The sequence below is a fragment of the Lygodium microphyllum genome, chromosome 29 (genome assembly GCF_053477565.2).
Source record: "Lygodium microphyllum isolate KBCC chromosome 29, Lygodium_microphyllum_v1.1.10, whole genome shotgun sequence".
Taxonomy (NCBI): domain Eukaryota; kingdom Viridiplantae; phylum Streptophyta; class Polypodiopsida; order Schizaeales; family Lygodiaceae; genus Lygodium; species Lygodium microphyllum.
The window spans coordinates 69994147-70019256 of NC_141163.1; the positions used below are offsets into that span (position 1 = coordinate 69994147).

The 25110-nt window shown below is 44.1% G+C and overlaps 1 protein-coding gene across 3 annotated transcripts in view; it reads right to left on the reverse strand.

Annotated features, from left to right (window-relative positions):
* Positions 1 to 2965: 2965 nt before the first annotated feature.
* The window catches only part of LOC148010763 (beta-glucosidase 4-like), an 88742-nt gene continuing 66597 nt past the window's right edge, over positions 2966 to 25110 (reverse strand). For 2 of the 3 annotated variants that reach the window (XM_087672239.1, XM_087672240.1), the window contains exons 10-15: positions 21803 to 21957; positions 21466 to 21624; positions 21325 to 21356; positions 20626 to 20728; positions 20407 to 20515; positions 2966 to 3303 (exon numbers count right to left, since the gene is read on the reverse strand). In XM_087672239.1, the coding sequence (XP_087528365.1) occupies positions 3105 to 3303; positions 20407 to 20515; positions 20626 to 20728; positions 21325 to 21356; positions 21466 to 21624; positions 21803 to 21957 (757 nt within the window). In that variant the 3' untranslated portion in view covers positions 2966 to 3104. Of the gene's footprint in view, positions 3304 to 20406; positions 20516 to 20625; positions 20729 to 20749; positions 21200 to 21324; positions 21357 to 21465; positions 21625 to 21802; positions 21958 to 25110 lie in introns of those variants that run through there. The other variant, XM_087672241.1, reaches the window with a different exon arrangement.

Sequence of the window (25110 nt, forward strand, 5' to 3'; positions counted from 1 at the left end):
CGGGTACTAACTGCAATAACAAGCTCCATGGGGGGTGCTGTCATGAAGACTTGGGTTGCACAGAAAAGACTTTGTTGTGTCCCCAACCTCAATGACCTTCTTCCACTACCTGCTAGTTGGGCGAAGACATCTTTGAAGAATCAGTCAATGATGATGGGGACCCAGGTGAGGCTACAACATATGCAATGCTTCTCTGTTGCATCTCCTCTGGGCGGTTACCTCCTCCTGTGAGATAGCTCTAACTGTGTGGATCATACTCCCAGCCTTTCCTTATGGCATATGATTCATTTCAAGGCAATCCTTTAATTCCAATGGGTGAACCGATGGATAAGAAGTGGGGGAAGTGCTACTTGTATGGAAGAAAGAGGCCTCTCCACAAAGACGAAGAAACTATCAACAACAAATAAGAGGAGGCCAAGGTTAAGGATGGTTTCACCTTTTCATCCGACTCTGACTTTGATTTTGGCCAAGTAACTATGGTTTCTACGACCACAAAGTTTGTATTCTATCCCTAGTAAGACTATCACTCCTCATGAGTTCGCATGCTAGAGAGGACTATGAGGGTAGTGCTAGTAGGGTATTGTGCCCTTAATCATATTGTTCATGTGATGGACCCTTGATTTATGATTTTCTACGCGCATCGGCTCATTTGAAAGTTTTAAAATCTTTAAGCTACTGTGCCTTCAAGACCATATTGTTCATGTGATGATTTATGATTTTCTACATGCATCGGTTCATTTGAAAGTTTTGAAATCTTTAAGCTATTGTGCCTTCAAGACCATGATGTGAGTTCAACAATGAGGTGACTTTGCTTCTAGTTGGTTCTTACATGGGAGACTCCTTTTGGTAGAATGATTGAAGGCCATGAACCCACGATCATGGCTTCTAAATGGTTTTTTATGATTACCATATAATTATCATAGAGATTACACTACATGGTTTTTATTGACTACCATACAACTATCATAGAGATTACACTAGTTTTACTTTCTATGATCTAGATTTGAGTATGATCAATGTCAACATTAGCTTATTCTTCTTCAAGGCACCTTGGCATTGGCTTGACAACCTTAGACTTGGACATCCATGGCTCCAAAGTTATTATTATTATAAGTAGTATGATGTTACATAATTCTTGCTCACTTATTGCTATGGTATCAAACATGGCAGTGGTTCTTAAAGACTTAGAATGTTATCATCATTGTATATTTCGTTGCACTACTCACCCAAAATCTAGGAGAGGGTATTAACACTTATTTTGTTGTACATCTCATGGGTTGGGTATGTCTTTTAGTGGTGGGCATATTTGCTCAGTAGGTGACATTTCTCTATTTGGGCAACTGCATTCTACTTGGACAACCTAATTTTAGGTTTCTTTAAATGCCAACACTATTTGTAGCTACTTATATATAGCCCCCACCTCCTCCATGTGATCTTGGCATCATATTGTAGAGTGGAGGGAGAGACTAGACATATGGTAAGGGGACCAATTGTGAAACAAGTGTCAAAAGCTCAACACCTTGGAGCTAGTGATGTGACAAAAAATAAGGAATGTATCAACAATCTTTCTTTAGGCTTCACTCCTTGATTTCCTAAAAGGAATATGATGAGAATCTTGCTTTAGGCATCACTCATTGAAAAGTGTTACATTACTAATTGTCAAGTGTACCATTATCTCCCAAAATTGTAATTTTAAATTTACATATACTACTACAAAAATAAAAATTTCAATATTGAACTCATTCAATTCTTCTTAATATCCCCTACATGCTCATATATTCAAATCTCAAAAAGACAATATGCAATTTCACTTAAGTGATTGTAAGCTTAGGTATCTTCTCTTGATAGATAAGTTTTGGTTTTTTTTTAGTCTTCACAATTGTCTTGGTTCTTGACCCACATCAATATTTGGGTCTTTCTTTTTCTCTTTGATTTTGCTAATACTTGGATTATGACCAGTGGAGGTAGTTGTGTGGGCATTTTAGGCATCCAAATCTCTCAATTTCTTGTATAATACCCTTTAATATACAACAATGTTTTCTTAAATTGAAGATACCTCTAGGACGAAGCACATCCATATTTAAGATTCAATTTGCTAGGGTGTAAAGCTTATCAATAAGTATTATATGCCTACAAGATGAAGAAGCGCATCCATATTTAAGGTTGAATTTGCTCGGCTATAAAACTTGTCAATAGGAATAATACGAAACAATAAATCATCTCATTCCATGAGTCTACAAGCCATGCATTTTTCTATGTTACAAGAGGATTGGTATGAAATATAATAATCGTATATTATTAATCAACCATGGGTCATGCTATGCCTCTTAGGTGTAGGAGGAATAGAACTAACATCCATACACAAAGCCAATTGTGTACCACTTCTACTCTCTATGTTTTTGTTCAAAGCCAATTGCATACCACTTGTATTCCCTATTTTTAACTTTTCCAATATTATGGTGGCTACCTCTTTTGTGGTTCATGATGTTTGTGCAAATATAAGATAGATTGAAGAGGTTCTTCAACCTAATCTAGTCATGTTAATTGAAAAGAGAGTAAAATTTGAGGGAAGACCCTGTCTCCAACCTCCTAAGCTTGAACAAAGATATGCCTAATCTTCTTACATTAAGAAAAGATATGGTTGGCAATACTCTATCCAATTTACCTTTCTATTTAATGGGTCTAACTCCAAGCAAAGATGGGTTTGCAAAATGAAGTGAAAGCTTCTCTTCATTACTAAATCCCTCCATCACTTGCTTCTAGCATCATATTTATAGCTTTTATCCTATTGTGAAATGTTAATATTTAAATTTTAAAGACTATAATTCATTTATTCCAATATTTTTGAGGTGGAAATGATGATGACATTGAATATTCTTTACCTTCATTCAATAAGAACTTTAAAATGCATCTCATTTCACTAAAACTACAATTGCAACTAAGGAGAATTCAAACACCCAAAAAAACAAACCAATTTGGTCTTCCCTTTTGCAAATGAACAATTAAATTTAAACAAGAATGTGCAACTTAAAGTACGAGCTCTCCCTCCCTCTCTCTCTCTCTCAAACCTTTGTGGACTATCCGAGTACAAGGTTTAGCATATCTCAAATAGACGCATCTAATGAATGATTTACACCATCCTTCAAAAATTGTTGGAACCACACTGCTGAGTCTTTGGGATAGCGTTTCAGTCCATCTTCGAAGTCCACAAACACTATGCCAAAGCGGCTAGTGTATCCAAAGGCCCATTCAAAGTTGTCCAAGTAAGACCAAGCAAAGTATCCCCGCACATCTGCCCCCTCCCTATTTACAACACACAAGTTCCAACAAAAGCCCACCAGATATTCAGCATAGGAACACAGCACTTTGATGTACAAAAACGGTATTGAATGTATTATTTAGATAGATACATATGTTATTTGTTCAAATAGCACATATGGAAGTCATGTAGCTTTGATGACCTAATTTTGTTAGCATTGCCTTAATGTATGGTGCACTTCAAGGTTGGGATTGTGCATTATCAGGATTAGTACCGTTAACTCCTGTTTTTTGGTAATATTTATATCAAAACATGAGCTGTAAGAGGCGCTCCCAGCCAAACACTTTTGGCAGATTGCGAATCCTCTCTCTCTCTCTCAGCATGTGCATACACATTTTGTGGGAGGACAACCATTTTACCTAGCAGTTAACCTGCATGTAGCCTCATGCTTTCAGGAGACGATCATCCACGCGCATATATGTGCTCCTAGTGCTCGTTACCATTTCTACCAAGGAACCTCCACAGCTTGAACAGGTTTTTACAGGTGTTACTGTAACGCATAAGTTGTGTTTCTTCAACCTTTCCTCGACCTCCCATGATTGCCATGTCAAAGACTGCTTCAATTTTAGCCTTTCACCCTCTAGCTCTTTAGAACGCACAGGCGAAATATACTCCCCATAGAGCCTTTATTGAAGCATAAACTGTTTTTAGGACGCTCTTAAATCCTCGCACTATTCCGATTCTTAGGATGTAACATTGCAGTTGTACCGTAGGAGGTGTTCCAGTCTCTGGAATTCGCCAGCGCTGGGGGGGGGGGGGGGGGGGCGCGGGGGCGCGCGCCAGATACAGGTATAAGACAGGGCAAGTTCGGGTCAGAGTACGTCTTGGCAGAAAATAGCAATCAGTTCGACGAGCAGAGTTTCCAAGTGGAACAGAGAACCTCACCCTGCCATAAGGGTCCGAAGATCTTCAAAATTTTCAGTCTCGTGGCACCATGTAATGGCAAACAAACAGCATCTGTCAAGTCGGGTTTTCAGCCCTTCACCAAAACTGAAGACTTCTGCGTCCACTCCTAGAGACAAGTCTTCAAGAATTCAAGTTTCAAGAACGCCACAGGCTTTTCGTGAAGTTAAGAATTCCACTCAGCTACGGCAAGCAGATAAGTCAAAGATTACGATGCCTAAAGACTATGTGAACAAGTTTTGGCTCAGTATCTTGCAGTGATGCTCCTGTGATGCATGCCAGGATTCGGTTTCTCTGAACAGAGGAAGGATGTGCTCTGACATCAGGTTTTTATCAGGATGATGAAGTGTCCAGCCATTGCAATGCTGGACGCTTTAAACATAGGTGAAAATTGCCATCATATATTGACATCACATAAGATGGCCAAGGAGGTGGGGTGGCAGACCAGCAGGAGGTGGGTGAAGCCCACGTTGGGGTGGTGGGCTTGCAGGGCCACTATGCTCTCCAACAGACTGGCCAGCACCTTGGCTGTCTTGTGGTCCGCAACTGTATGCATTTTAGGTAGCCTATGCAACAGCATGCCTTCTCAGTTGTGCTTCTATGGCGGGGTGGATCAAACCTCAATTGGATCACCTGCAGTCCAGCTGTATCAGGGAACCATCAGTGCTATTTGGGTTCTTCCCATTAATACTGTGCACACCAGAAAGTTTCAGCTCTTGTATGGAGCTACCATGTGTAGGGAAGTTTTATGGCCTTATATGAGGCATCCAAAGCTTTCTCACACCCAAGTTTTGCAAGTAAGATTTGCCACTGTAAGGTTCTTTAAACACAAGTTTACTACTTGTACATGTTGGATCAATGCTCAGCTGCATTCACACGCACCTCCCCGCCCCCTGAGTCCCATGGACAATGAACCCTTCTCTAGCTAGAAGATCATATCCACTAATGGCACAATGATAAAAATAAGTGGGTTTTCACACAAGAGAGAACCCTTCTCTAGCTAGAAGGTAAAAAGTGCATGTGGATAGGGGAGCATTCACATTAGAACAACGGAGGAACATGGTAAGTGTAACAAGCCTGTTGGAGTGAATGATATGGATGCATACAAGAAATGTGATATCAATCCCCAAATGGTAGCAAGCCTAAAGCTTTGCAGAAGGCTTCAGACTTGTCTCTCAAAAGAGCCTTTGTGAATACATCTGCCAACTTGTCCTATGCAAGGATGTAAACCAAGTCAATCTCCCCCGCATGGAGCCTTGCTCAGGCCCAATGACTGAGTGCCTTTGAGACATGAAAAGACACATTTAACTTGCCAATGCTTAGTGCCAAGGTTGTGCATGAAGTCTGCCACCAAATGTATTGCACAAGTACAAAAGACAACCAACTGCCTGCTGCTGATAGAGATAGGTAGTATAAACATGTGGCCTGTCTCTCAAGTGGACTAGAGATAAGTCTTGTATCTAAAAATGCTCAAGGAGCTGTCGGATGAACTTAAGATTGTCTCAAAACAATGCCCCCCTTGCAGGGAACTGTATGCCAAGATAGTAGTGCAAATGGCCAAGATCTATAGCATCGAATGAATGCTGTAATTCAGGCTGCAATATGCAGCTCATGGGACCTACTCAATAGAATATGGTCCACATGAAAAATGAGGATCAACACATCTCCATTCCTATGGACATATAATGTGATCTCCATGTGTGAGTTACTGAAACCAAGAGCAATCGAGTGACCATGTGTTTTCTTGTACATGCCCTAGGTGCTTGTTTCAAACCACACAAGGGCTTAATGTAACCGGCACACCTTGCCCTCTTAACCCTTTTTGTACAAAGCTAGGAGGTCAACTAGCATAGACCTCATGTAGATCACCATTCAGAAAGGTAGTCTTTACATCTGACTCATGCAAATGCCACAATCAAAGTGAATAGCCAACATTCGGCTGTCCCAAAAGAGAATTCAGTATCTTCAGATTTTTAGAGTAAAATCTTTATAGGAGCACTTTAGTCTCAAGATCCTAGATATGTCTTTTCTTCTTGAATCCAATATCATTTGGACCTTGCTTTTGCAAGTAATAACAAAGCTCAATTTTGATTTAAAGCTAATATGTTTCCAAAGCTGGAGAGCATGAATAGAAAGTTAAAAGGCTTAAACAAGGGATTTAGAATATTATTTGAATGTATTGAGCATAAGAGGCTGCTTGATCCAGCAAGGTGCTAAATCTACCATCTTTTTGCTAGTCAAAGCTGCCCAAAGCCCCATTTCATCAGATGAGTTGCTTAGCAGCCATCCTCACTCTTGAAATAATTATACTCATCATCACTCCTAAAATAAAATTCTACACTATTCTCTCTCTTACGTTCAGTAAGGGCTCTCAGCTAGATTATCTTCTAGTGATATCATTAGGTGAGGCTCTCATTCTTTCATGTTCATCGATTGAAGCTCGTTCTTGACTAGCTGCTTCGTTTGTGCCAAGCAAGGCTGTTCAGAGTTGTTCCACACATTTTCATTATTCCTTTCAAAAGCTTAGTTTCAAAACTAGTCTTCTAGAGCCATGCTGACCAGCCTATTAGAATCTAGGGTCTTAGATCATCTATTAGGGAGGGCATTCTGTTTGAAGCAAAGTTTACCAATGGAGGCCCTCTTGAGTAGAATCTCTTGCTTTGCATTTTATTCATTGCTAAGAATTTTGGCAGGGTCTTGGAGACTAGTTTCTTTTAGCCATCACCCAGCCATTGTTAAAGATGAAGTCATGGCAGCAACTTAACCGTTCAAGATTCGAGTCCAGGCACACCACATGGCAAAGAAACCACCCTTTTGTGAGGGAAATTTCCCTCTGCTGATTGCTGCTGTAACAGGGGAGTGGTCTGTTTTTCTAGACCTACCAAAGGACACATAGAGATGGATGCTGCATGAAACCAGCCTTCCTTCTTGGAAACGGTGGTGATAACCTGACTTGACTCAAATTACAGCAAGAATTAAATACACAAATCTGAAAATGCACACTTTACCACTTAATCTTGGACAGCCAATACCCAATTGGCCCCAACAATTACTGCCCCTTGCAGTGTTTCTTTATCTTCTTGTATTGGTATAAGGTTGAAGTAAACTGATATATAGGCTGATCTTCTTCAATCTTCAATGCAAATGGCTGTCATAAATGACCATTCTAGATCAGGTCAATGGCCCAAAATCCACCACAGCTCTCCATACTAAAACCCCCATACCTACTAGTGTTAATTGTCACTTGGTGTTGGATATTCTTCTCATCACTAACTCTCGTAGCCCATGAACCTCAATAGAGATTAACGAGTATACAATTAAGAGAGCTATAGTGGATGGCAGCCCAGGAGCCAACATAATGCCTAAGACCACACACTATACCCGCTTCTTTTTCCATTCACATAGTAGATATCTGGGAAGTGTAACCAATGAAATTGGTTGAAGGGGTTCTGGTACATGTACAAGATGTTCGATTCATTATGCCCTTCCTCTTAGTAGATATTCTTGCCATGGAAGGATCCTACCCATTGCTCATTGGTCGTCCGTGGTTGCACATAGCTATGGAATGTCAAGATTGGGGCACGGACGTGAAGCATGCGAATGGGCTAACACCACTACAATTAGAGAAGGGGTCAAACTCCTCTTCTATTATGGTACCTATTGTGGAAGTTGCCATGCCTACTCAACCAACCAGCCCCCTGTCAGATGATGATTCCACCCTCTTAGATTGGCAAGGGGCATTCTCAAATATGGTACAAATAAGCGACCTCCCCCTTGCCACTCTACCTAAAAAAGCAACCATCTCAAAATCTGAAAAACTCAACCAGGATAGAGTCTTTGTTGCAAAACACCAAAGTCCTCAAATCCAATTTTTGTAGATGTCTCTAGCAACCTAGAGCTCGATACAACAAACGTAGAAAATCAAACAAGGCAAACAATCACTCAAAGTAAAGGATTCAAAGCCTCAGATTTAATTGTCTTAATTAGTTTAAATAAAACAAGCCTTTATGATTAGCATTGTTGTTCATCTCCAAAGGGGGAGTCTTATAAGCCCCTTTGTCTTTATCAACCAAACCAAGCCTTTCTAATGCTCTAGCAACCAAGCTTATATTAAAAGCCATAAAGGCTTAATCTGGACAGCAGAGGGCTACCCTTTGAGCCTCTAAGGCTTTGGGCAATGCTTACCTTTAAGCTTTACTAACTTAAGTATGCATCAAATTCCAAGTAGTTTTTTCTCTTCTTGATGCAACCTGAATGCATCAGCCTCCTCAAGGCTTAAAACAGAGCCTATATTTTGGCCACTCTCAAAACCTTCTGAGTGGCTATTCATGCAAGGAAGAACAAAATCAACAACGATCCACAACTCAAAGTCACAATGTTGCTCTCTATAGTTAAGTCTAGAGTCTTCCTATAGAGCTGCTTTCCAAGTACTATAACTTAAGGATTGTATAAACACAAAAGTTTTAGCCTTTGATAAGATCTTAAACTCTTATTTGACACACTTACTGCAAATTTTGTTAGTGAGTTATTTCAGTCCTAAGGTGACACTAAATCCATATTTCACAATAGTAGAAAAAATTTATATTTGGGCTCTGTTTAAATAATCTTATCTTTAAAATTAGCAATCCATCATTACGAAATGATTTATAGAACTTTTCAATATCTATAACTCTCTAGTTGTCATCTTAAATTGATTCTACACACTTAGAAAGTTATTTGTTTCTAATGTACGTCTCCCAACAATTGCCGCAAAGTCAAATTTTCAAGTTTAAATCAATATAGACTCAGTATAGACACCTGGCTTTCTAACAAAGTAACTTTCATTCCATTCAAAACTTGAATATACTATAAAAATCAAAGGTTTAGCATATACAAAGTTCTACAACTTGTACTCCAAATAGTTTGGGTCAAATATGCATAGTTTTGAAGTTAGTTGTAGTCAAAGTTAGCATCTTAGTCCGATTCTGTAATTTTGTGCAAAAATATGCTCTCGTCATTTTTAAGTACTAATTTGGTTATTGTTACTTGTATTTAGAGCAACTTAATTGAGTATGTTTTGTAGATCATTATGAGATCTGGAAATTTCATTTGATGTATATTTTTCCACTTGTTAGTGATTCTTGAGATATTTTAACCCCCAAGATGCCCATAGACTCAAATTTTACTTTAGTAATCTACATATTACGATTTGATCATCTTCACGCTCCAAATTAAATGCACTTATGCCAGAATTAGCTGTCCTTTAATAGAACACTCCACAATGCCCTAGCAACAATCCATAGTTGGCACATACTTACAACTCTTTAGTTATAATCTTTGTCTAATTCTACACCATACAGAAGTTATATATATTCATAATAACACGACTCCCGACCGACACGCCATTGCTCCCGCCCCTGCCATTGCAACCCGTCGAACCCCCCTGCTAACACAACACGTCCCCCATCTCTCTTGCTTGTTGGCCACCATTGCGTTCTTTGGGCCGCCGACAGCTCCCGCCATCGCAGCGACAGTTCCCCCCCCCCCGCCCCCCGTAGCGCAGCAGCGTGTTAGGTAGGTTCTCGGCAAGGACGCGCAATGGAAACCTCTGGTGAGACGCCGGCGCATTTTGCGAGTGCCCCCCCAGTTAAACACCTTGCGCATCATCCTCTCTGAGGAACATCTCTCAGCCGTCCGTGCCACAGAGCTGGAGTTGAAAGAAACAGCATTCTTCGGTCAGGTCGTTGGACACTCCCCATTGAGGGCTCAGCTGCCGGATTGGCTCCACTCCACGCTGCGCATTGGCACAGCGCAGATCATGGAGGCAGTCCTCATGGGCCAAGGGATTTTCATGGTTCGACTCACCTCTACGGATGCAGCTCATGAGTTAGTGGAGAGCTTGCCCTATGCTTCCACGAAAGGTGTCATCAACATGGTTCCTTGGTATAGTGGGCTTTACGATGGAGACATTCGCGCTCCACAACAGATTTCGTAAATACCCAGTCACTCTACTTTTCCCCGAACTAGCGGTAGAGTACCGCCAGTTAGTGGAGGACTTTGGACAGCTCTTCGGCACAGTTCTTCCTGCTTCCTTCGCAGATGCAGTGACAGTTGTAAGAGTCCCGAAGGTACGAGTGGCCGTGAGAGACACAAAGAGTATACCTAGATTCTTGGAGATTGAGGCAGGAGGTCACTCCTTTAAGCAATAGGTCATTGTGATTGGGCAACCAGGGCAGTGCCAGCGCTGCCACGACTTTGGACACCAGGCAATAGATTGAACACGTTTCGGAGCCAAGGCAGCTCCGTCGAGAGGCCCACAGGTGGACACTGACGGCTTTACACAGGTCCAGAGACGACAGAGAGGGAGACAACAGGGGGGGGCCGCAGCCAAAGCCGCAGTCGCAGCCTCGATAGCAGGGTACAGGAGGGCGAGCGACGCCCCCTCGGCAAATCACTCCACAGCCCCCCCTGCCCGTCCTACCCGACAGGACCGAAGTCCCCCACAGCCACCACCCGTGCCACAGACTACCCCACTTGAGATCCCACAACCCCTACACCCACCCTCCCCCACCTCCCAGGTCCCCCCCACTGACCCTGGCCCACAATCCCCCCCTTCCAGGGCCACCAGCCCCTCCCCCACACCCGCCACATACCTTCGACCATCCCTCGATCCTCTTCCCCCCCACCATCTCCCCTGTCGAGCACCCCCCTTGATCCGCACCCGTGTCAGGTGATCCCCCCCAGTCCCGCTTCCGCTCCTCCCATAGGAGGTGATGACCCACACATGCCTATATTCTCCTCGCACAAACAGTCTTCCCCCTCCCACACAGCCACCAACTCATCTACCCCTGCTACCCGTCACACCTTTCCAAGACAAGCACAATTGTTGCCGCAGGAGTTCTTCCGCAGTGGCCCATGGTTCTACTTGAGAGTTGCGGAGCGCGGAGTGTTCCCACTACCTCTAGAGGTGGGGATCTTCGTGGTTCGCAAGTCAAGGAGGGGCAAGGTCCATCTACTAGCACCACCGGATGGACCAAACTACTCCTTTTTCTTTCAGTCCTCACTCAGGGGATTGGACGACGACACAAGCAGAGGAGGAGTTGAAGAGTCAGGTGGCGGACCACATCTCCCAATGGATGGGAGAAGGACTAGCACTGATTCCACAGCAGTGGCCTGGTTGCATGATGGACATTAACTCGTGGGCTGGGGCCGAGGTCCCACACTTGAGCATTATCTTTTGAGCCCCTCCACAATGGAGGGCTCCGAGGGATGTGATTGAGTGGCCCTTGGCACACACGGCCCGTTTCTACCAGTGTATGGAGTCACAAGTCTCAGTATGGCTTATAGATGTATTGATAGTACCACCTGGAGCATCTATCAACCCTATGGTCCTGGCTGAGGGCCCCGATGGGGAACTAGAGTTCGCCGTCCAGACCTGCAGCAAAGCGTACTTGCATGCCCCTTAGTTTCTCATCCTCATCAGCCGCCTCCACACCGAACAGATGTCTGTTCGGTTAGTCGCAGGTTTCCCCATGAGCTTACACCTTGCATCCTGGAATGTGAAGTCTCCACTACAGTGGGGCACGTGGTTCCAGGAAGTTGATAGTTCGGCAAGAGCTGCAACCTACCCTTGCCAGACGGATAGACATTTTACTTTACAGGAGCACAAGCTCACTCCCTCCTATGCCCAACAGGTAGGGAAGGTACTCTCGGGCAGCTTGCACACTTACTGGGAGCACGCCATAGGTGCCCACGGCAAGAGTGGAGACGTATGCACCTCTATTGGCATGAGTCTCACCACCTGTGTACGAGACCACGGGACGATAGTGGCAGGGAGGGTTCTATGGATTAGATTGGATATTGGGAACTCGTGCCTTGGAATCCTCAATGTCTATGCCCCTACGGAGATTACGCAACAGGTTCTGGGTGGAGATCACGGATGGATTCCCAGAGATGAACTCCGAGATCGTTGGAAGAGACTTCAACAACTTGGAGGCTTTAGAGGACCAGCAAGGCAGAGGTAAAAACTATCAGGGCATGGCCGAGGAGGCACAGGAGGCATGGGAGGTATCTCTATTGGCAGTAAGTGCACGTGATGCCTGGAGAGACCATGCCTTCCACAGGAGGGAGAGGTCCCTGGACTTCTCTTGGGGATACATGCGGCTAGGTGGAGTCCTGCTGGAGCGGTTGGACAGGTTTTATGTGGGAAAGTGGGGAGGCTCTTGTGGAGGACAAATTGGACAGTTGATAGGGGGCACCACGTCGTCCGATCATTGCCTGATTCTCCTGACACTAGATTCCCCAACATCTGCCCTAGACATTCGATCCTGTAGGATCCCTGACTCGATCTATAGGAGAGAGCAGGTGACGAGACAGATAGATCAACTCTAGACTAGGGAGTGGGGCAAGAGGGACCACATCGCAGAGGAGGTTGCAGAGGTCCTAGCCGAGTCGAGCAGAATCTGCCAAGAGGCAGCCATACAGGCTAGGGAGCAGAGCTGGGAGGAGGAGAGAGCGCTCCGGCGGGACCTTGCAGCCACCCAGAGATTAATACAGGAGGCACCAAGGGATCCCACCCTCCACGCACAGGAGGTGCAAGCGCGAACAACCATTGCTGGCCTAGAGGACAGGCGCTTTGAGTTTTATTTCCGCACCTCAACAGCTTTTGGGAGCGGAAGAGGGACATGATGTGTAGGGAGTTTTTCCAGGTGCACCAGCCTCGCACCTCACGAGAGCAGATACACAGTCTTCGAGATCAGTATGGGAGGACTCGTTCTAGCCTAGACGAGGTGATGGAGATTGCCATTGATTACTACAGACGCCTTTTCCAACAGGAGACAGCCTCATCTAGAGGACAGCGATGTAGGCAACAGGTCTGGGATCACATCCCGTCCCTTGTCATAGAGGAGATTGGATGCTCCCTTCTAGCCCCCTTCACAGAGAAGGAACTAGAGGAGGCTTTCCATACACATGATGGGCAGAAATGCCCAGGAGAGGATGGCCTCTCTAAGGCATTCTTTACTACCTACTGGGAAGTGGTGAAGGACCCCCTACTAATGGCCTTCCAGGAGATTTTCACTTCAGGACAGATGCTAGGGAGCCTTTCGGCAGGCCTTATCAGTCTTCTCCCCAAAGGGGGAGACCAATTGGAGCTTTCCGAGTGGAGACCGATCACCTTATTGTCAGTGGCCTATAAGGCATTGGCAAAGATGATTGGTAGGCGACTACACCCCGTGTTGCTAGACATCATCCATGACACACAGACACGCTTTGTCCAGGATAGGAGTATCCTAGACAATGTATTCACCTTCTTTGAGGCGACAGAGTAGGCTTAGCACAGTGGGTAGAGACTAGTCGTACTACTCTTGAATTTCGAGAAAGCTTATGACAATGGATTCGGATTTCCTAGAGGACACCATGGTGAGGTTGGGTTTCCCCCAGGCATGGATTCGCAGGGTTGTCACACTTTACAAATCGGCCACCAGCAGGGTTCTCATAGGTGGTAGGCGAGGGGAGGAGTTTCGGCTGGAGAGATCGGTCCGGCATGGCTGCCCCCTGGCCTCGTACCTGTTCCTACTCTTTATAGAGACGATGTCTCACTTCCTCAGGTCCCGTGTGAGTGGATTAGGTGGCCTCCAACTTCCCGTGAGAGAGGAGACTAAGTTGCTAGACTCAGAGTATGCAAATGATACAACACTCTACATAGAGGACGATGAGTTGATGCTGGAGAGAGTGAGACTGGCTCTTGAGGTGTTCTTGTTTGCAGCGGGAGCGAAAATCAACTGGCAAATGTCGGTTGGTTTCCTCACAGACCTAGACTCTAACACGGAGTGGGGCGTCCACCTAGGATTTAGATGGGTGAGCAGAGAGCAGACCGTCCGGTACCTAGGGTTCCAGGTGGGACTCAACATCTCCTACCCAGCAGTTTCTTCCTGTCCTCGATTCTATTCGGAGGAAGCTGACCTACTGAAGCACGGCTCGCCTCTCACTAGCCGGCCGAGCGCTGATGGTTAACCAGGTCCTTCTAGCGACGGCTTCATACATTGCCTTGTGTCGGTGCTTCTCCTCATCCTACGTAGTGTAGCTTCGCCGCCTAGTGCGGAATTTCCTTTGGTCCGAGTCAATAGACGGCTCCAAGGATTCCCGGACCAAGGTGGCATGGGTAACCATCACACAGCATCGGTCAAAGGGACGGCTTGGGATCATAGATCCAGAGTTTCAGAGTATGGCCCTCTTGGGAAAGCTAGTTGTCCAAGGCCTCACATCAGGAGGGCAGACCTGGAAGGTCCTATTGCAGAAGGGTCTTCAGGATTATAGACCGAGACTTGGCAGTGAGTGGAGGCTGTCCCTAAGATGGATCTTCACGTCAGCCCAGATCACCTTTCCTACGCAGCTTACTCCGCATGTGGCACGGCCTCCGTAAGGCCCTAATCCAAAGCCCCCCACGCTGCCAGGAGAAGGTAGACCGTTAGACAGTGATCTGGAACCCCCACGTCAAAGATCGTGAAGGGACATAGATTGGCCAGCACCCCCACATCCAGTGGGCTGGTTGGAAGGCCGGCCCGGCTCGTACCATCAGGACAACGGCGGGAGGTGTACAGGACGGCGGACGAGGAGGTGTTGCAGCAAGAATCAAGCTGCCAAAGAGAAGTGGAGTTGAGGCGAAGGGAGATAGACGCAGCTATACCTCCGGAGTGGCTTGCTCCCCCCATAAGAGTGCCGATAGTGCCTGGGTAGGTATAGGCCACCAAGTTTTCACCAGCAAGCATCCCCCTACAGATAGTAGGTAGAGTGGGCGGCACCCCGCAAGGGACTTTCTTCACCGTTCAGGAGGGGGGGGCATCAGGCCTTTGACAGAGGGCAGCAGGATGAGGGGATAGCTGCCCTTTCGTGGAGGAGAATTCGGGTGGTGGGCCTTCAGGGGAAGACATGGCGACTGGACCCATATGTTTTCTAGAAGGAACTAAAGGAGTGGCGCCTTTGGATCTGGGAGAGTAAACCACTTGATGAGCTGAAGTGGGATCCAGGAGAGTGGCTATGGCCGACCACTGCAGTCGCCAAGAAGCCACCGAGGTTCCTGGAGTACACTGCCAGGATTGGCAGACATGTACTGATACAGGAGGATATGGATTGGGCACCGTCACATAGCAGGCACTAGGCGGAGCACAACATCACGGAGCCGTTCCGACGGACCTTCTGGTGCCGCCTATGGGATAGCTGGAGGCCGAGGAGGGTATCGTATTTCTTATGGATGGTGGCACATGGAGGCTTAGCGGTGGGAAGTTGGCTTGCCCAAATGCAGGAGGGAGGTTGTAAGCGTTGCCCATAGCAGCCTTTGGAAACCCAAAGCACTGCCTTTGGTCATATGAGGAGGCGCATCTCGTGTGGAGAGGAGCATGCAACATCCTTTGCCGTACAACACCTAGCCTTGGATGTATCTCATGGGGAGCTTTTTGCTGCCAGGTGGTCAACCAGGGCCATCACCTGCTGTATGAGGTTGGGATGCAGGACACGATATTCATCATTGAGACAAGGTCGTGCGCAGTGGTTGGTTTGGAGGTTCTACCCATCCACCAGGTACTAGAGCCCACAGCAAACCGCTCTGAGGTATGGGAGATCATGGGGAGTCTTACTGGATAGCATATCTGGAAGGCACAGTGTCAAGAGACTTTCAGTGGAGAGAGACTTTCAGAACAGGCGACCTTAGCAGAGCTTTGGACCTCCATCATTCACTCCCTCCGCGGCCGTTGGGATCAGGTGCAGGGTGAGTCCAAGGCTCGTCAGGAGCTCCGTTGTCATTTCATGCATACCTGGGGCGGCCAGGATCTGTTTTTCATGATGCAGGCAGCTAACCCCAAATGGCGATACACCCCCCCTCCATGGCTTCTTGTCCCCCATCCCCCCCAGACCGCCTTGAGAGGCTTGTATACATGATGTATTTGTGTTTCTGCATCAGCTCCAGCTAGTCTGTTGAGCATGAGCACTCCATTGTAATCAATTTCTTTTGAGTAATATAATCAGCCACATTTTATTTGCTATATATATATATATATATATATTCATAATATACCTTTTACCTCAATTCAAACTTAGCTAACCATACCCCTAGTTTTTTTTCTTTTTCTTTGAGTGTGTATATAGTATGTGACTAGTTACCAACTAATGAATCTAATACAATGAATTAAATCAAGCTTAATAAATCATACAATATTAAGTATATTTATTGTCTTTATTGATCGAAAAAGTTATAACTATAGAATCTATTTTAACTAATTGGTTGTCAAAAATAACTTACTAATATAGCTTTAGCTTCCAATATATATCATATCTTTAAATATATTTCTTTAAAATTAGATCTAGGGCAACCATAAATTCTAAAGCTTAGTTAGATTACTCAACATTATATATATCATATAATGCATGTTAGGAATTACTTTAGATTGGTTTCATACCATCATTTTTAGCATATTTTATCTTTTTAGTCATGATTAGACACCATTTTCTTTATCTTTAAAGCTATAGTAATACATTGTAACACCTCATTTATAGTTGATCACTAATGAATATATATTCTTAATTGCATTTAAAAACTATAAGATTATTTCTTACATTGTTGAATGTTAGGTTAGTAAGCTTGAAACATCATTATCTTACATATGCTTCTAATCATGCATAGATATATCTATGTATTTATATATATAAACATAGACCTTTCAAAATCACTAAGAAGATGATAATGCATTTAGACTTATTTAAACGTAACCTACCTTTACATTGGAGTATTCACAACATATTTCACACCAATCTTCCTAGATCTTCTAATAGAGAAACTCTATTGGTTCACCCAATTTATGATTAGGCTCGTTGTTAGAAGAATACCCTAAAATTTTAGATTCCAAAACTATCATTGACACTCACTAAATAACCACTAGGGCTGGAAACACATTCTAGATATTTAGTCAAATTCAACAATTGCCATGTTGAGGAATTTCAATGGATGACAACCCACGCTTTGTGCTCTTATGCCACTTTATTTCTACACATCCTATCATGGGCAATAGAGGACAGTTGCTTCTCCTACCCCGCGAGTATTTTGCCATGAGGCACTAGCTATAGCCTCAAATGGTTCTCCTCTATCCATTGGGGCACATTCTCAAGGGCATAATGGCCTTAGATGGTTCTTCCTTGCATGGAAAGTTGACAGAGACTTCTATCCTTTTCAAGTATGAAACTCACTCCCGAGACATGGACATAAACTCATCCATCTAATCTGCTCTCATTGTCCTGACCCTGTGAGTAGATTGTCTCTCTATCTCTCCACCATACTCTAATCAGAGAAATGCTGAGATGCCTTCAAAAGAAACTCCAAATATATCAAGAAAAACCATCAACAATCAACATGAGATTTATGGCCTTGCCCAAAGTTGCAATGCACACAGGGGCTACACATAATCCATGCTGACAACCTGAAGATTCACCCTGCTGATTGGCTCATATGCATCTAAGACAAGGTGCCCTTGGGGGGTAACCCCTCAACCAAATGCATACATTGGCTTATGGTCACAAGTACTAATAGTCAGCGTGGGTATAATGGACATACCAAAGAAGGCTGTCTCTGAGAACATCATCGCTGCAAGGACCATGAGCCTATAAAGCCCACCCCCTATATACCAACCCAAAAAAGCTCTCTTGTAGCCTCATCCTCCACCCAAATGACTTGGGAAGTGAAGATAACAAAAGTCTCTAGCTGTGCAATAGCATAAACAGAAAGGACATTAAACCCCGAATCTGGCACATTAAGGACCTCGAAAGCTGAGATGTGGCCCCTATGGTCTTGTGATAGAACTATGATGCCCACACCATGAACTAGCACTGCAAACTTGTCACCAATGGTGACCAATCCCCTCTATCATGATCCCTATGCAGAGACATGTGAGTACTCGCTCCACAATCCACCAACCATGACTTTGCTTCTGAACTTCCCAAAGCAACCTATTCCGCATCATAAAGAGTAAAAAATAATAACTTGCTGGCTGGTGTCACTGCGGAGGAAGCATCCTTTCTGTAGTCTCAGACCCCTTCGATGGATGAGGGTGAGAGTACTTGTGTCAACATTGATCCTATGCATGAGTGCTTTTTTTTGCAATAAGACATTTCTTGCCATCCTTCTTCTTTTCCTTCCCTCCTCTTCCTTAACCTTCCCTTTTTGCTTCCCTCCCCCTCTAGAACCAGCTGTAAAGGTCTTGATCATCATCGCAGATCCACCAAAAAAATCTGAATGCAAGTCCCCCTGCTCTAAAACCATAGGGGCCAACTTCCTCCATGTCAGAGTCTCACAATCCCATGAGGTAGTCAGCAAACTGGAATAGAAGACAGCGTACCTAGGGGAGGGAAGGTGTTTAAGCAAAGGTCACTCCCATATTTTCTGAAAATATAACCTTCCCCAGGTAGCCAATTGATTCCAAAGCTGCTCCATCTTACTGGTCTGATCACTCATGGTAAGAGGATTGGAAGGGGATAGCTGCACAACTATATCTCCAATGGTGAGCCGATGAAAGAATGTTTGAACCTCAAAGAGGATTTGGAAGCTGGTCAAACCTAGCTAGCAATACAATGATCCTTTGCATGAACCAACACATTTCAGAACAATTTAGAACGAAAGCCAACATTCACTCCATTGTCTAAGAGAAGATGGTAGATGATCTGACTTGTTGTCAATGTCTTTTCTATTTCGAACAAAGCAATGTCAAATGTATGAAGAGGATGCTAGAGCAATCAAAATAGTATGTTGTACCCAATATGGGTAATGTTATATACAAACTGGGCTTTCCTTGATCTAGCTGCAAGATGCACTGATTTGAATGATACGACACAGTGCAAACTGCATACATAAAAGCTTGTTCCGTCCTTCTGAACCCATAAGCAAAGCCAACAACAAAGAGAATCGGCCACAAAAGCTGATGGTAAGCCTTGCTTTTCCTTGCATTGTTGATAATGATGACAATTGTTTTATCCTAGTTCACTCTACCAATCATAATGGTGCTGTCACAATGTCCAAAGGTTGTACTTGTCCTAGGGGGGGCAGGCCGTCAATAAAGATGGCTGGCCATGGGATGGAGTGGTGGTTATGCTGCTGGTCGTGGACTGAGGTGATGGCACAGGTTGTGCGTAAACTTAATTAGTGCATATGGCTTTGGTGGGGGGCATGCAGACCATTGATGGTTGCTTCAAAGCAGTCTAGACACCACCCATAGCTTCTCTCTCATACTAGCTAAAAAACCACAAAAAACACAACCCCGAGGATGCATCAGAGTGCCACGAACTCCACAAGACCTGAGATGTTGTCAAAAGCAACATTATTAAGCCCAACAAGATTTTGCAAGCTCCCAAGTTGCCCCAGTCTTGCAACTGCATTAATGCCAGTGTGACACTGTCGTGAGCAATCATTGGTTCTCCACCCATAAATTCTTTTTACAATCTACCATACTAATGCTTCAATTCCACTTTGCAAAATAGCCCACATGTAGTCACACAAAGCATATCCAAAAGCCCATCCCACTGAGGCACCCTTCAACCTCAACCCATGCCTACAAGTGTCCATCCCCTGGTCTAATTCCGACATGGACCACCATGCTTACTCAGCCTCCTCCACTATGGTTCACATCACGTATGTTATGCCACATCATATATAACATTTTCACCTCTTAACTTTCTTCTTTAGATTCTCAAATAGAGAGAAAAAATGACAGCTATTCACAATAAGTTTGAGAATCAGGTATTCTGTCACTTGCATGTCGCTAAGCTGCAAAGAAACTCCCTTGCTATCAATGGGTCATAGAGCCAATTTCCTAAAACTCTATCAAATTTCTCATTGAAGACCTTTCAATATTGAATATACTGAAATGAAAGATTTTAGCAACCTATTTGGATAGATGATTTTCCCTTAGCATTTTATCTCCCAATGATTGTTTGAAAGAGTCGAAACAATATCACAAACCAAATTGTGAATCTCCTGCTTATGATATGCAGTAAACTGGAAATTACAGTGTTCAGTTTTGCTCATATTTTAGATTGTATCTTCTCAAAGGATCAAGCATTGTTTCATCCCAGTGCAAAACAAACCAGACATTCTAAAGTTTTGCAAACTTGAATACAAGCACCAGAGCCACTTCATCCCTTTAAATTTAAATGATGAAAATGAATACCTTATTGACTGGGCAACATAGAAGAGATAATCTTGAATGTATGCCACTCGTTTAGTGTCATGTAGAAAGTCGATCTTTGAAACTGCTGGGTCATTGTCATCATCTATACCTGGACAATGAATTGAATCTCTCTCATGCACTACAGCTTGGTTAATTGAACAATAGATAAATCTCATTAGTAATTTTGATAGTGTCTGTTTTGCTAAGCTGAGAACTTACCATTTTCAGTTACAAAAATGGGTGGCCTCTTGTACCGTTCAGTAATCCATTTTAGTAGTTTCCCAAATCCCCAAGGAACAATGTACATCCACGGTGAAGCACCCTTTGAACACATTGAATGGAAAGTCACTGCTTTTGATCACAAGAATGAACTACATATTTCTAGATTGCAATCTGATCTATAGAGTGATTTAAAAATTTTCTATGAAGCAATCAAGTCATTCATCTTCCAGATAGGCCATGAAATTCGTGCCTTTCACCCACTTTTTGGTTGAATCTTCATCTACAAATAGAATGTGCACTAGGTCACTTGCATCCATTGTCACCCCAGTCCATTCTGCTAGAGAATCTCCTTTAATGGTGCTCCTAAAGTGGTCCTCGGGAACAGATCTTTTTCAATCCTCCTTCCAGAGCTTTACCCCACCTTTCTCAGGTAGAGGATCCTTCCAGGTCTCAATGCCACCTTTTACAGGTTGAGGATGGTATAATTAAGGCTTTCCCCTTGCAAACTACTGCCCTATGATCAGCACAATCATGTGGTGGGATATTTCCCTCACACAAGCAAAACAGCAATCTGCAGCATTAAAAGTCTCTACATGAGGAACGAGACCTACCCAAATTTCGACTACGCTTCCCAAGAAACATTTTCAATCTTAATCAAGATTTCATGGCGCAAAGGAAAGAAATTTGGGTAATTACCTTGTCTCCAATCAGTTTCCCATCTCTTTCAACTGTACAAGCCCCAAACAAGTCATTAACAAGGAGAAAATTTCACATGAACGCAAAAGAAAATAAAAAATATTGCAAAAGCTAGTGCAACAAAGATCTTCAACAACATACATGATATTCTGGTGTTGACATCACTAAACCATCCTCTAACATCACCAGAAGCTTTACCAAGTTTGGCATGGTTGTGACTTTGTAATAGGGCATCACTGAGAGGGCCAGCTGCAGAGGCATCTTTTGAGTCCGGAGACATGCTTTCCTGACAATTCTTAGCTGCATCAAAAATTACATGTTTGAGTTGCATGAAACATATTACTTCATCCAATAGCTGATTACATCAGTTGGTCATATAAAACAAGCTATAAGTTAGGACTGTTTATGATATCCCAAAGTTAAATGCACATTATGCCATGTTCTAGATGTGTCATTTGACATTTCCTGTACGGCATACCTGTCACATACCCTGAGAAGTAATGATTGATCCCAACAAAATCTGTTGATCCTTGAACCATTCTTGCTTGCTCTTCAGTAAACCGGGGAAGCCGATCCCCCGCATTTTCACACATTGACTTGGGATACTTCCCAAAAAAAATCGGATCCAAAAACCTGCATATTCATGTCCTTATCAGCCACACAGAAAACAAACACCTTTGGAAAGAAGTGCACTGCTCTATCAAAGACATTATTAATCCTTAGTGTCTGTGGTCTCTCTGGTACCTACCTCACTCTAAACCAGATCTCTGTTATTCAATTAGTGCAAACATCTAAAATCCAGGAACACTGCTGGGCCTTTGCTGCGCTGCCAATGTCTCTAAAACAACATCTTCAAAGAAGTCTCCTAGCACTGCAAAGGGGTTGGGCCTCAGATGCTCAAGCTCACGAGGAGGAAGGCCCATCTGTAAGGTGGGCAACAGAACTTGGATACTGGCGATCCCATGGCGTGATGACACAACCAGTTGCATCAAAAGCCAGCTGAGCTGGAGGATCGCGTGCACAATGTGGCTGCTGCTGGTTGGGGGTTGGTAGGCCCTTGGTGGCAGTAGGAACTCAAACAGTAGGTGCCTCAGAGGACTTGTCTCAGTGACGTGAATAAGTGTGAAGGGGATCCTGCAAAGAAGAAGGATCAACAGGTACTACAGGCATAGTAGCCTCCTTCGCTTTGCCTTTGTTCTATCGCGCTTCTATCCATCCTGGTGTCTCCACGACAGGTAGAGGGGCGGGTTGCTTGATCTTAGATTGGCTAAGTGAAACAATCTGCTGTTCTACAAGACGGGGTGGCGCACTTTGATCCTTATCCATGGGCTGATCCACCAAAGTACTTTTCCGGTCTGGACATTCTGCCATGTAATGGCCTTGTTTACCACAGGAGAAGCTGTGGCCAGGGAAAGTACCCCAGTTAAGCTGAAACCAAAGAGGCCTCATACCACTGCAACTGAGGTGCAACCATTTAGGTGTCTTTCTGGCTGTGAACCCAAAGCATACACAGCCGATTTCTGTTGGTTGCATTCAGACTGGGGGTCACAAACAGTTGACCCATTGCAGCCATGGCATCCTTGAGAAGGGCCCAATAAACCGCCAAGCAATGTTGGACTTCCACCCACACCGGACAAGCCCACTTAGGAAGGCACTGGAAATCCACCATGGGATGCCACGAAAAAATGTGCACCAATTTTTTATCACAAAAAAGGAGCTGCTATGCAAGAAGAAAGTCTCATGCTAAGGGAAAATGGAGCACAACCTCGTAGAAACCATGCAGGCCAGCAAAAATCTCCTCCACATAATCAGCCTGAAGAAGAGATATCAACCACTGATAGATCCTGGTGAGGATACGTAGCTTGCTAGTGAAGAAGAGGATGATAGCTCTAATGACGAAAAAAATGCCATTGGTCATGACGAAGAAGGTATCTGGGGTTTTGAAGACACCAAAGAACTACAAGAGGTGGTCTCTCGAACCTAACTAGTGGATGGTGGGTTGGGAAAGGTGAAGCTCACGGAGAGCTAAGGAACCTAGGGTGTTGAAGATGTCAAAGAACTCCAAGAGGTAGTCTCTCGAACCTAAGTAGTTGAGGGTTGGGAAAGGTAAAGCTCGTACAGAGCCAAGGGTGAGCAACAGTCAGTGTCTCTCAATGGAGTGGACTTCGGAGCCAAGGTAATGGAAGGTGTCGAACAGCCACTGTCTTGCGAAGAAGCGAACTACTAAGGGAACAGTATCCAACAATCACTATCTCTGGATGGAGCGGACTGCAAAGCCACGGGTTGTCGAGGTGGCATTCCTGAAACTCTAGAAGAAGTAAAGCAATCTTCGTAGCACCTTGCGGTGGTCGCAAAGAGGCCATGGCACCTAACGATCCTCCTTTTGCTCGAGAGGACTTAGGGCGCATTGGATGCCCCTTATTGCCTTGAGTATAAAAAGCTGAAAGCCAATGCAAAATAAACAGTGTGGCCTAAAAGGGAGAGGTGGCACAATGAGTGCTTGCGGGTAGACACATATACTCCAGCAATGTAGGGAGTAAAGGTCCACGTTGGCAAGCATTGGTGGGAGGTTAAGTGATGCCAAAAGAGGAGCACCCAATGGTCTGTCCATTTTGCTGTGGAGAAGTCATAGCACCAATGTCAACTTGCAAAAGGGAGGGTGGGTGGGAGAGAAAGAGAAGAGTATCTTTGTCTCTTGGTGATGCAGCAAAAGGGGGGAAATCAGTAGATGATGCCAAATCTGCAACTTGTCTTTGCCTTCTCTAATACAGAGGATCTTCATGGCTTACTAAGCGCCTCTGGCTCTGATACCATATCAAAAAATGGCTAAGAGAAGAAGGCTCTTATACCTGTCAAAAAAAAGATTGAGAGACCTGCGATACTGTAGGATTTTCCTTCTCTGATATAGAGGATCTTCGTGGCTTACTGAGCGCCTTTGGCTCGGATACCATATCAAAAAATGACTAAGAGAAGAAGGCTCTGATACCATGTCAAAAAAAAGACTAAGAGACTAAAGAGACAGTAGGGTTTGCAAGGAGAAACACAAAGTGTGTACGAAAAATATTGAGAGAGGAGAGAAACTCAGAAACACATGAACACGGTGATAATGCATTGAATCATGCGTCCTATCTGAATCAAGTGGTAGAACCTATGGGAATCTATACAATGAAGGGAGCAAAACACAGTCCTCCGAGCAGTGGGCTATCGAAGTAATCACTGGAAGGTGAAGAATAGTTGTCAAGGGAGTGAATCGCAGTCCATAGTTGCATTCTATACTATGTATAGACTCGTTCGTTCCGTACGATTCCATACCAATTGTACCAAAAAACAAGTTATTTTTGGTCTATGAAGACTAGACCACACAATATCTTCCAACTCCTAAGCCTTATGTTTATTATCATAATTTCAAGTCTCTCTCACACACTCTCTCCCAACTTTCAAAATGAATATGCAATTCCAAGAGCATCCCCCCCCCCCCCCCTCTCTCTCACACACATACAGAAAAGAATGAACAGCCTCTTTCTCCATCCACCCTACACTTTGCTTTGTTGTATGATGTATTACGCATACACTCCCATCTGTCTTCTAGTAGCGCGTTGGGCATGTTGTGCATGAGTTTTTACCTTGTTACAATCATGTATTCATTCTATCAACTCAAGTGACATTGCTAATTTAACTCTAAACAAGTGTTCAATTATCTATAATCCAAAATAACCAAGTTTTTTTTTCGTACTAGTATCATACCGTACCTTATAAAATCATAAGGTACCAATTAGTACCGTATTT